This window comes from Oryzias latipes, chromosome 14, assembly GCF_002234675.1.
Source record: "Oryzias latipes chromosome 14, ASM223467v1".
Taxonomy (NCBI): domain Eukaryota; kingdom Metazoa; phylum Chordata; class Actinopteri; order Beloniformes; family Adrianichthyidae; genus Oryzias; species Oryzias latipes.
Window position 1 is genome coordinate 12,918,164 of NC_019872.2, and position 12,397 is coordinate 12,930,560.

General features: G+C 37.9%; 1 protein-coding gene across 6 annotated transcripts in view; it reads left to right on the top strand.

The window, feature by feature from the left end:
* LOC101168565 (disks large homolog 2) overlaps nt 1-8,239 on the top strand; it is a 53,084-nt gene extending 44,845 nt beyond the window's left edge. For 4 of the 6 annotated variants that reach the window (XM_020708844.2, XM_020708842.2, XM_020708846.2 and 1 more), the window contains 7 exons: nt 51-101; nt 479-580; nt 2,197-2,220; nt 3,675-3,847; nt 5,442-5,551; nt 5,874-5,965; nt 7,314-8,239. In XM_020708844.2, the coding sequence (XP_020564503.1) occupies nt 51-101; nt 479-580; nt 2,197-2,220; nt 3,675-3,847; nt 5,442-5,551; nt 5,874-5,965; nt 7,314-7,420 (659 nt within the window). In that variant the 3' untranslated portion in view covers nt 7,421-8,239. The remainder of the gene's footprint in view (nt 1-50; nt 102-478; nt 581-2,196; nt 2,221-3,674; nt 3,848-5,441; nt 5,552-5,873; nt 5,966-7,313) is intronic. The other 2 variants (XM_020708843.2, XM_020708845.2) reach the window with 1 other exon arrangement.
* The last annotated feature ends 4,158 nt before the right edge of the window (nt 8,240-12,397 follow it).

Below are 12,397 nucleotides of genomic sequence, written 5' to 3' on the forward strand. Positions count from 1 at the left end.
TTATTGTTAAACACAGAGTCCCTTTTGTTTATTAATCTGTTTATCACCAGGAAATAAAGATGAGGGGATTCTGTCATATGAATCTGTGCTGCGACAAGAAAGTAAGTAAACAGACACTGTTACTGTTATTATTCACTTTAATTTGTTTTTTATTGTTCTTAAGAAATGTTCAAATAACTGTCTTGCCAAATTTTTATTTTTATTTTCATGTAAAGAGTTTTGAAGCAAAAAGTCCAGGTTTGATTGTGTTAAGTAGCTGAACAAGCCAACCAATTTTTTAATATATAGTTAAATTGGACATTTTCAAATGTTGGTTGGCAGAACAAATCATTTCAGATGTTTGGTTTCCAAACAAATCTTTTGACTTAAGCTGAATAAAACCCATTTGAAGGCATTTGTTGGGAAAAAAAAGGATTCCATTTTTTTGGTGAAAAACGTAGCTAATCGAGTAGATATCCTGGTATTCTTTTGTTTCTAGTTGATTATGCCAGACCAGTCATAATCCTTGGACCGATGAAGGACAGGATCAATGAAGATCTGATATCAGAGTTCCCAGACAAGTTCGGTTCTTGTGTTCCACGTAAGTACCACAGTCAAAGTGAACAAACTTCAGCAGATTTCAAAACAAAACAAAAAGGTTTTAGAAGTATTCTAACTTGTACCTTAGGTTTATCATGATTTCATGTAGAGTTAACATTTATTTATCATTGCCTCAACTCACAGTACGTATTAATTCCAGCATCATCTGATGAAACAATTTAAGCCAAACGAACCAAATTAATAAAAAGTTAAAAATGTACAACTGTGTTTTTCCAATGACAAATTAGTTATTATGATCAATAAATGTGTTTTTCCTGATGCTACATTCACACCGAACCCAAGTTCTAGAACACGCTTTTAGCATAAGATGTTCACACTGGACTGTCGCTACGTCAAATTCAAATACGTTTATTTCTAAAGCACCGTTCATGAAAAAAGAACAGCTCATGGTGCTGTACATAAAAGCAAACAAGCATGCAAAAGCACCAATTCCCACTCATGCAATTAAGTAATAGAATAAGTCCCACATAATGAAATAAACAAAACAATCACAAACAAAAGAGAAATGATTATGAAAAAGCTAAATAAGAGAGAACCCAGAAGGCGCCGTCCGCCCTATCCTCCTGCATATGAACTTACAGTTGGAAGAGGCTAATCCAAGTCCCTTTTTGGTCAAAGTTCGACCTGGTTTAACTTTGAACGCATGTTCAATAGCAGCACATTTTGTATGTATAGCGCAAAAATTGACGTTAAAAACTCGAGTAGCGACAAGTGAACTTGAAAGCCTGAAATGCACATATAGACGCGCTTACATAGACCTTTTATTGACAGTGGTTACCTGAATGCGTGTTGCTGAGGCCAGCGTGAGTGTAGACGATTGCATTATCCGAGTGTTTTCAGATGGTCTGGAATGAAGACAGGGAGGACTGTAGAGTTTTTGACCTGACAGCTAGTTTGTGAAGACTTTAAATTAGTGCTGATCTTTAGAAAATGACAGTAGGGTTTTTTTCTGAAAATGGTAAAACTCCTTGTCAAAAAATTTCATCCATTATTTAGTTAGCACTAATGGTGCACCGACTAAAGAGCTGTGAATATTACAATTGATTGTAAATTTAAATAAAGTACAGAAAATACAAAAGTTAGAATTTTTTCTATCTTAATACTGTTTTTCAGGTCTTTACAGTACAGGAGATCCTCTATCCCCCAATTGATGAAAAGTCCTAAAGGCAAATTGTTGTAAAAAAAAAAAAAGTTGGATAATTTTGTTTATTTAACATATTTTTTTATTTGTTCACTTGTTATTTGTCAAACCAATTTTCTTTTGTTCATCCAGGATCACATAGAAAAGAAATGTACTTATTTTATGTCTAAAGTTTGAACAAAAAACGTACCGTAAGGTTCTAGAAGTAGGAAATGTAGCTTCACATAGGGAAAAATGATCAATTCTAAAGTGATTTATTGATTATTAAAGGTCTTAAATTTTGTAGCTCAAATTATTAATTTGCTTTAACAACACCATTTATTATGACAGTTTAAAACAAAAGTAAAAAATCAAAGAATCTTTTCTTTTGTAAACTTGTCTGCATTCACCTTTTGAGGGCATGTTTTCATTTACCAATCTCTTTTATTTTATTTCACCTCTTAAACCTTTGAAAGCTGCTAACAGTTCAGATTACCAAGGTAAGTAAGCAGCTAAACCAATTTGACATTTTATCTTGAATTGCAGCAACATCATCGTTGTACAGTCACTTCAGGGTGAGTTTTGATTTCTAGTAATATTAAAAGAGTCATGGTAGCAGTTTAGTCCTCAAAGTAAAATTAAAAGAAGAACAACGATGGAAACTTGATTCGTCGGATTTGGATACGACTACAGCCAAATCTTTGTTTAAATCCATTTAGAGCAATCCTTTATTTAAGAATAAACAAACCGAGTCATATACTGAGTTTAGTTTAGAAAGCTGTTCTTTATGAAGCAGTGGGACCAAACAAAACCTTCAAGAAAAATAAACTCCCTCCACTGCTGCTTGGCATGATTCTTCTTTAGAAAAAAACTGTCCTCGATATGGAGCCAGTTGAGGTGGCTCGTGCATCTGGTCCAGATGCCTCCTGGATGCCTCCCTGGGGAGGTGTTCCGGCCAGGTCCCACTGGCCCCGGGGAAGACCCAGGACATACTATAGAGACAATGTCTCTTGTCTGGCCTGGGAACGCCTCGGGGTCCCCCCAGAGGAGCTGGAGGAATTGGGTGGGGAGAGGGCATCTTTGCTTAGAGTGCTGCCCCCGCAACCCGGTCCCAGATAAACAGAGGAAGATGGACGGATGGAACAACTGTCCTTTGCAGCCAGAACCATTCTTTTGAAAACCCAATTAATCACGGAGAATCTTCTGCTAAACAGCACAACTGGAACACTTAGAAGTTTCACCGCATAAATGTTGAGACATCCAATCCTGCAAAGTTCTGTCCTGCCTCCTGCTCACAACTTGGTGCATCAAGGCCGGAGATTTTCTGGCATCTTTGGTTCTGAATGTTTTTTGGAACAAGGTCATTTCACAGAAGTGGGAGCAAAGAAACTATTGCAAAGTCATTCTTGGAAACACAACAGTCGCAGAGTTTTGCTTTTTGACCGTGATTATTGTAGACATAATTACATTAGATTTTTACTTCATAACCGCCTAAAAAACCCTTTATAAGTCTTCTTTATTGGGATAACTTGTGCAGATTGAGCTTTCAAACACATGTCCTGCCAATTTAAATAATAAGAATCAATGGCTGCTTTTTACTTACAGTAATCACTTGCTAGCATTTTAGAGTAGCTGGCTTCAGTTTGCTAGTTGCACATCAATGTGTTTTAGTTATAATGGATTTTTGGCTTATAAGTAGCTGGCCTTTCTATTTCTTTTGATGGATCAGAGGATTATAAACTCCAGATTATTAATTAATCAGACTTGGTAGCGTGCTTTGGTGAGAATAAAGTCTTCATCCTCTTCAATAGAATCAGTTTTTCCTCTTTTTTGCAGCACTTTAGGTCTTCCGTTTTTCTGTTTGCTTCTGTTAAACAGTGTCACAAATGTTATATCCACCATTTTATTGTTTAGTTCAGGCATTTCTGACATATTGCTTTTCTTCACCCCAAAGATACAACAAGGCAAAGGAGGGACGGCGAGGTCGATGGGCGGGACTACCACTTTGTGACATCCAGGGAGCAAATGGAGAGAGATATCCAAGAGCACAAGTTCATCGAGGCGGGACAGTACAATGATAATCTATATGGAACAAGTGTCCAGTCTGTGAAATATGTGGCTGAGAGGGTGAGAATCTTCCTTTGGGACATTTAAAGCCTTAGTCACAACTGCTCTTAGGTATGGATACTAGCGGTGTAGGGAAAAATCGATTCGGCAATATATCGATTTAAAATGCTTTGAGGACGATGTTTATTTAATTATGTATGGCGTCCTTTAGCGTCTGACTCTTGTTTTCCACTTGAACCTCCGACCTCTAGTTGGCAGCACCGCCCACTGAGCCTCGTTGAGCAGCTCTACACCGCACAAAACAACCACAAGTTCTCAGCAAAAAAGACGTGCACTACTTAGTTTTACTTAGGATGGGTACCGAACCGAAACTCTGAGCCATGTTGCTGCCAGTATCCTATAAAAACGCAGATTGTGCTAAGATAAGAATGAGTGAATCAGTGCAATATTGCTATATGTATCGTATTGTAGACGCGTATCGGGATAGCTACCACATCGCCAAACTCTTGCCGATACACACCCCTAGTGGATACGTGCTGTCTGCGGTTGAAAAATGGGCAAATATGTACAAAATTTCAAAGTCGTAGGCTGCTTGGTGAGCCTGTGGAGCAAAAATGTTCATGCACAATTTTTCTTTTGGCATGCTGGGGGGGACAGACACCTTAACACCTATTTTTCATTTTTCCCTAACCCTGCCCACTGTGCAAGGGACCCATTAGTCCTGTTGAAGTGGGCACTCCATGCGTGCAGCCTGACTGTTAGAAATATGGAAATTAGACAACCAGACCGCTCTTTGTGTGTCTATCCTACGGGCGTATCACATGCACACCTCATCCATGCAGCATTTGGGCACGCTCAGTAAGGAATCAATACGACAGCATCACTCGTATGTCATCAGTGCGTGTACATTTTATTATGCTTACAAATAATTCACAATACACTTAACCACACTGCAATGGTACGTTACATTTGATGATGTCCATTAAGGTGGACGCACTGAAATACACACCTACGCTTCCTATATGATGCAGTTGCTCATGTTGATGACCCTCCACGGCCCCAGACAACCCAAAAACTGGTATGGGTCAACCCCCGGGTACATGTGACTAAGGCTTTAGTTCCACTTGGGCCACCTCAGCAAAAGTACAGGAGTTTTAACACTTCAGTGAAGAACAGAAAGGTGGTTCACTCATCACTAGGCCTGCACAATATACCGTAAATTTATCGTTATCGCAATATCAAGCTGTGCAATATGCATATCGCAAAAGACAGCAAATTTGCAATAAATGATTACCTTGGATGTGGCCAAACAATCTTATGGCAGCTTGAAGTGTTTAATGGATTGAAAGAATCCCTTTCTGCATTTGACCAATCAGATGGACCCCTTCACGTTGTTAACTAATCGGATGGCGCCCTATTATGTTGTATGTTCGCCTCCTATGTCAACAAGGGTCATTTGTAGTATAATTTTTAAGCTGTTGTAATGGAATGGGAATAATATTTTGGGTTGTTTTGCTAATTGTTTATATACCGCAAATTATATCGTTATCGCAATATTAATTACTAATATCGCATATTGCGAGTTTTCTTCATATCGTGCAGCCCTACTTGTCACCATATGATGTAGAAATGATTTGTTGCATCTTTTCTTAAGGGTAAACACTGTATTCTGGATGTTTCTGGAAACGCTATCAAGCGACTTCAAGTAGCACATCTCTTCCCGATTGCGATCTTCATAAAACCAAAATCTGTTGAATCCTTATTGTGAGTATTGTTCAAGGTCTTTTATATTGACTTTCAATGGCATACCATTTGTTCCTTTCAATAATATTTTTTTATCTCATCTGTAAATTCCACATGTATTTCATCCAGTTAACCTCTGATTGATACCTCCAGAATGTCCAAACATAGCTTAAACACATTACGATCTTGTTGTTTCATCTGACACATCCACTGAAGTCACATACAGTTTTATAACAGTTTACACTTCCCTTTGTTCTGATGCATTTTTATGTTGGGATGATTCTGCTTATTCTCAAGGAAAAGGAAATCTTTAAAGTTTTGTCTGTCTCTGCTGTGCTTGCAGAGACATGAATAAAAGACTTTCTGAGGAACAAGCAAGGAAGATGTTTGACAGAGCAATGAAGCTGGAGCAGGAGTTTGGCGAGTTCTTCACAGGTGAGACACTAATTGGAGCTTGAATGCATCAAAATGTTTGTGGAGTCCGTGCCTCAGATGTTGTCTCTTCAACCAACTCTTAAAGCAAAAAATATTTTCCGGTAAGTACACCACTACAGTGGTGTAGTGGTTAGCCCTCCCGCCTGGTTCAAATCCCAACTGGAACCTTTCTGCTTAGAGTTTGCATGTTCTCCTCGTCCATGCATGGATTCTCTTGGGACGCTCTAGCTCCCTCCCACAGACCAATGAAATGGAGTGTAGAATTTCTAACAGGGTTAGAGAATTAGATAATCCAAGGTACTTTGTTGACATTCTACAGGCGTCCTATTAGCATTTGCGCAACATGTGAACACCCTGAGTGTGCAGAATGGTACCAGTACTTGCACCTTTTTTAACGGTTAGTGTGGCGTAATGGCACTGTACGACAGCATCATCCATATGTCATAAGTGCATGTAATTAACATTATCCTTACAAGTACTTCACAATAGACTTACCCCACGCACGGCAGTGGTACCTTCCATTTAATGATGTCACTTAAGGTAGCCACGCAAGCCTCAAAGGAACTCCAAGACGCACCAGTCCTCCCTTTGAGATGTAAAACTGCTACTCTATACTACTTTCTACAGGCCTGGACAACACAAAAACCTGCATCACCCTTACGGATCAACCCCCCATACGGGTGCATGTGACTAAGTTGTTACATGTGTGTAACAGCCACTGTGTAACGGCACGACTTATTTCCTGCATTTGGTTCAGACGCAGTTTATTTTTGTCTTTGTTGAAGAGATCCAGAAGTTCCTGTTCCAATGCCTCAAACTCTTTGCAGGGGTCAGTCACTGCATGACTCTTGAGGAGCAAACCTGAGGAAGATTAGAAATGGGAGCTGGCTTTGTCCCGTTAGCATAGGACACAGAAAATTTGCTGTCACTTTAGTCAGCGACTTCTGGGTGTAAATATCGTCTCTTGCATCTCATCAACTGACCTGTGCCTCTTTGTTACTCTTTATGTGAGCTTGTGCTCCTAGTGGCCATGATCCTGTTCAGTTTGTAAAAACATGCCTAAGCATATGCTTGTTTATTGAAGTGGAGATGCTCTATTTATTTATTCATCTTTTTATATTTTTAAGACTAAAGCCACTGCAGGGATGTGTTTGTACTGTCATAGATGTCATTCAGCATGTTTGCACTGTAAAAGTAGTTAAACCTCTTGGTTTTCTTGGCTAAATTGGTGTAAAATATCACGGCATTCTGACAGACTAGAATTGTTTGGCTTCTAAATGCAACAGGGTGGAAAATTCTTTTTGAGTCCTGGTTTCATTTTAAGTGCATCTTCCTTTTTGCTTTCCAGCAATGGTTCAAGGAGACTCCTTAGAGGACATGTATAACCAATGCAAACAGGTCATAGAAGAAAATTCAGGGCCCTATATTTGGATCCCTGCAAAGGAAAAACTATGACTCACCCTCCTTGAAAGAAACCAAGACTGCTTGGAATTAGTAATAAGCTGTAAATAAAAAATAAGAACTGAGAAAGAATGGATGTCTTCCATTTATACTTGCTAAGAATAAGTTATTTTTTATTTCTTTTTATGCTGTTGTTTTGTTTTTCACTAGATGTGGATGTTTAAAGATAAAGTTGCAGATGGGTGGGGTTTACATACAGAAGTACATACAGCTGTAGCACCTTTTTTTCTCCCGTCACACTGCAACAAGCAAATAAAACACACCGATTCCAATATGCCTTTTGGTTTTGTCTCAGAAACCTTTTTTCAATCATAATCTTGAAATGGAAAAGGAAAATGTGTCCTCACAGGGGAAGAATAGCTCCTGTTTTAAACCCTGAGTAAAAATGTTTACATGTAATTTTGTTATCAGACTTTTGCACACTCATAAAAGCAGATTAACTGCAAGCAAGATCATTTCAAATTTGAAGCTTTGGGGAAATGTATCTGTGAAGAGGGCGGAAGTTTGAGCATCACTGCACTGTGCTGGAGGATTTTGGCGAGAAGACATCACTGATCCGGACAGGAACCGCACCGTATCTCAAGTCACAAATCCTACGACGCCGAAGCGGAGCCACTAAGGTGTTCTAGCATCTGTCCTCCACTTCTGAAGCTAGTGTCTTATTGCATGCTTCATATTTGCAGAATGCAGGAGGAAAGCTTCATGGGTTTATACCTGCTACTCATACATCAAAATCTATACAATGTCTCGTATTTTTTTCCAGACAAAATATCATGTTTGTGAGCATAATAAAACCATAAAAATGACTATAAAGTGATTCATTGTATTTTTATTTAACTTGAAGTTGATTGTATTTTTTGTGGGGCGGCTGTGTTGCAGCGTTGAGGCAGTCAACCTCTGATCGGAAAACTGCAGGTTTGATTACCACCTATATGTCGAAGTGTCCTTGGGCAAGGCACTGAACCCCACCTTGCCTCTGGTGGAAAGTTGACGCCAATGTTCGGCAGCAGAGCCTCCATCAGTGTGTGAATGTGTGTGTGAATAGGTAAATGTGACTGTAAAGCGCTCAAGGCCTTCAAGGAAGGTAGAAAAGCGCCATTTACCATTTTTTCACAATAATAAAAGAAAAGGGAGTTAAGAGAAGACTACATTATGAAAAAAAGGATGCTCGTTATTTCTGCTGTGTTCAACAATAACTTGGAACAAAATATTAAAAATAAATAATTGATGGAGCTTTAAGGATTTTTCTTAAATTTGAGAATTACTTAAGTGTTTGCATTTAGTTAAATTTGCTTCAACTTTTTTTTATTACTCAGAATAATGTATTTCTGCAAAAAACAAGAAGAAAAAAACACAAAAAATATATTTATAAAAATATAATAAAATGGGTGGTCATTGAAGGAGATAGCTGTTCAAGTTTATAACTGTAGGATGTTCAGTATTTGTTCTCCCTGGTATGTATAGTGGAAGAAACCGCTTGGTAAAGCTACTTTATTTTTGGGTGTTTAGTGTAGTGGATCCTGCTGGAAAACTAGTTCAACATGATTCTTTTCACATTCATCTATAGGAGCTTTATATCAACCCAGATCTGTCAGGACCTTCACTTTTTGGATCCACTGGTTCTGACTGTTACCAACCAACAAACCAACATTTGTCCCTTCTTTGGTCTTGACATGAAGAGTACTAAGGAGAGATCCAACCCTTGCAGTTTTAAAATCCCGTTCTGCAGACTCTTTCAGTCGAAGAGTTCATGACTCAAAGCCAAGCCTTCCATGTGGCAAGGATGCTCCACCCTCTTGACATTACCACACCAGTTAATGCAACTTAATTTTGACATAATGCAAATCACCGAACAAACCAAAAAGTGCTTCACTGATTTTTGTTTAAATCCATTATTTTTTTAAATACCAAGAAAAATTTCCAACCATTTATAAAAGTTGGAATGTTAAAGCTGGGAAATTATAAAAAGATACAAGTCAATCAGTTATTTATACAAAATCAAGACACACATAATTTGTATGTTCGTAAAACTTGAGTAGTAAGTTTGGTCCAACTTTTAAAAATGTGATTGATCTGGTTGGAAATTTGGTAAATAAATACTTAAGCACCAATATAAACATTAGGTTTAGCTATTTTCAAAAATCATTTCAACGATAACTGTACCTATCTGGGTTATGGAGCCCTGGGCATAACATTAAAAAACAGTTTTGTCAAATTAATAATTTTGTGGCCAGGAATAAGTGAATTCTGTTTAGCAATTAGTATATTGGGACTACAAATGAACATTTTGTGGGCACAAGCTTGTAATTTGCACACACAAATTAGCATTTTTTGGCCATGGGTATTTTGTGGCTGAAAATGATGTTTTTTATTGGCATTTTGTTGGCACAATTTTGCTTTTTTGTGTGGGGGGGCACACATTAGCATTTTGTGCACACAAATTAGTGCACAAAATACTTATTCTTGGCCACAAATGGTTAATTAGAACCAACAACTTATTATTATTTGTGTAAAGACCAAGCAAGGCGCCGTACTGGACAACTAAAATAGTGACAGAAAAAAACAAAAAATGTGTTGTGTACTGCATTTTTCGTTTTTTTTCCATAACTTTCAAACTTAAGGTGAGACAGGGGCAGAACAGAATGTAAAAGTCTAATTCAACTGATGATAACGATAACTAGTTTTATTCATATGTCATAAGCATGTCCATTTCTGGTGTCCGTAAGTACACCGTCCCAGCATGCCATTTTTCTGAAGCGTTATGTAGACTAAACACATTTGTGTTCGAAAGTTTGCAAACTGCATTGACTTCCGACCCTCACCTAGCAATCTAACGAGGCTTCTCGTTGGTGAATTTGAACTGTCCATCAAACGGAGAGTCCACTCACAGGCAGCATTGTATGGTAGGGATGGGTTTTTATCACTGTTACTGTGCTGCAAAACTGTTGACAATATCCCAAGATTGATGATTTAAACAATAGTCTTCCCGTTTGCTGCGTTCACGGACAGGTACGTACTACTGCTGGCATACATCTCAGCCATATTTTCGGTCACGTTTGTAGAAAACGTACACGTTAAGCACCCAGGAAGTGTAAATTAGCCCGACAAAAGGTGTCTAACAATCATCTCATCGGATTATAGCGACAGTTTACTGTTAGTTAAGTTTTGTGCAGGTTCGGTGAAACAGGCTGGAAGTTGATGTAAAGTCTCGGTGATGCGGCGTTTGAAAGCCTGCTCAGAGCCGATGGGATTTTTTCCCCCCCACATCGGGGTAAAATGAAAGTCATTTCTGTTACATTGTGTGACTGAACTCGTCGTTTTTTCGGACCAAACGAACTCACGGTAGTGTTACTTTTGGGGAGTGGGGTCGTTAAATGTGTCGTCTTTGCCGACATTAAAATTCATCATCTCCGAAAGCTTCGTTTCCGTGACAGCATTAAACTGCACAAAATTACGACGACTTCCGCTTTACGTTTAAAAATAAAAGTATGCCCAGATCGACATGTCATTCTTTTTCATCATGAAGTGTTGGATAATGTTGACAGAAACACCACAGAGCACGATTTACAATGTATTGTAACATATGCAAAAACTCATTATTTTTCATTCTTTCCTCGTTTTTTTATGCTTAGGCGGATTGAAACCGTTTTTAAAATTGTTTTTTCGCTCGGCTGCATTTCATACAGAGAATTTTGTTCTAAGATAAGCAGAGGACGTGGACAAATGAATATAACAATAACAAATAAAACAAACATTTAGGAATAAAAAAAACCCAGATAAATAACAACAAGAAAAAGTTTTGAACTAAGCCCGGTAATTTGCTGTAAACAATCACTACTCCCCTGGGGAAAAAATACATTTTTTAAATGTATTTTATTGAGTACTGTATACTGGACAATAACTATAGCAAATAAAAAATAGACCATGTACGCGTAGTGTAGGAAGTATAGCCTACTAGCTGAATACTTCTTAAGACTAAATTCGAACATGTTTAAGTCACATTCAAATCATGTTTTGATTTATTTTAAAATCATTTAATTACGATGATTCCGTTTTTAGCCAAAATATTTTTTTAAAGAAAAAAACAGTGTTGTTTTCTAGGACATAGTTTCTGGAGAGCAGCAGGAGTTCATCAGAAATCTACCTGAGCTGTCAGCTGGAGTAAGCCTGCCTTCATTTCCCATCACTCCTTTGCTCTCCCGCTAGCTTACAGCCTGTCACAACCCCAACCTAACATTAGTGGTGCAAAAAAAAACTTGCAACCAATATCAAAGCTATCCAGCTGTACGGCTTAGAGCCAAATGGGAGTTCAGACGAGGAAGACGAAGACGTACATGGATCTAGTTGTCTACAAGTGGATGCATTGGGATTGAGCCCCGGTTGTAGAACACTGACCACCTAGAGTGTTTTACAGATGGCAGTTTTTCGTCTGTACCTGTTTCTCAACCATTTGAAATCAAAAATTCAGAAAAGCAGCTTGAATTTTTTCCGTTAGAAGAAAATTTCCCAAGAACATGTTAAAAACACCATAGAAAGTAGAAAAGTAACTAGAAGTGTATTGCATCACTTTTAGTATAAGGATACTTGAGGTTCGCATAAATACTATAATTTATGTTAAGGGTGCTGAGAAAACTATTTGTCAGATTAACCATGACTTTCTCGCAGAAGGTTTCAAGGTGATTCTGAAAACTAAATAGTCTCGGAATAAAAAAAAATATTTATATACATACATACATACATACATACATACATACATACATACATACATACATACATACATACATACATACATACATACATACATACATACATACATACATACATACATACATACACACACACAATTTTGTTATAGGGGTGTAATAAACTCTTCAAAATTGTCTGAAAACGAGTTTTTAAATGTTACTCTTTACTTGTGCACAAAGCATGTCGGGAGAAAAAATCTCCAACTTATTTTGATTGCGCTGCTCC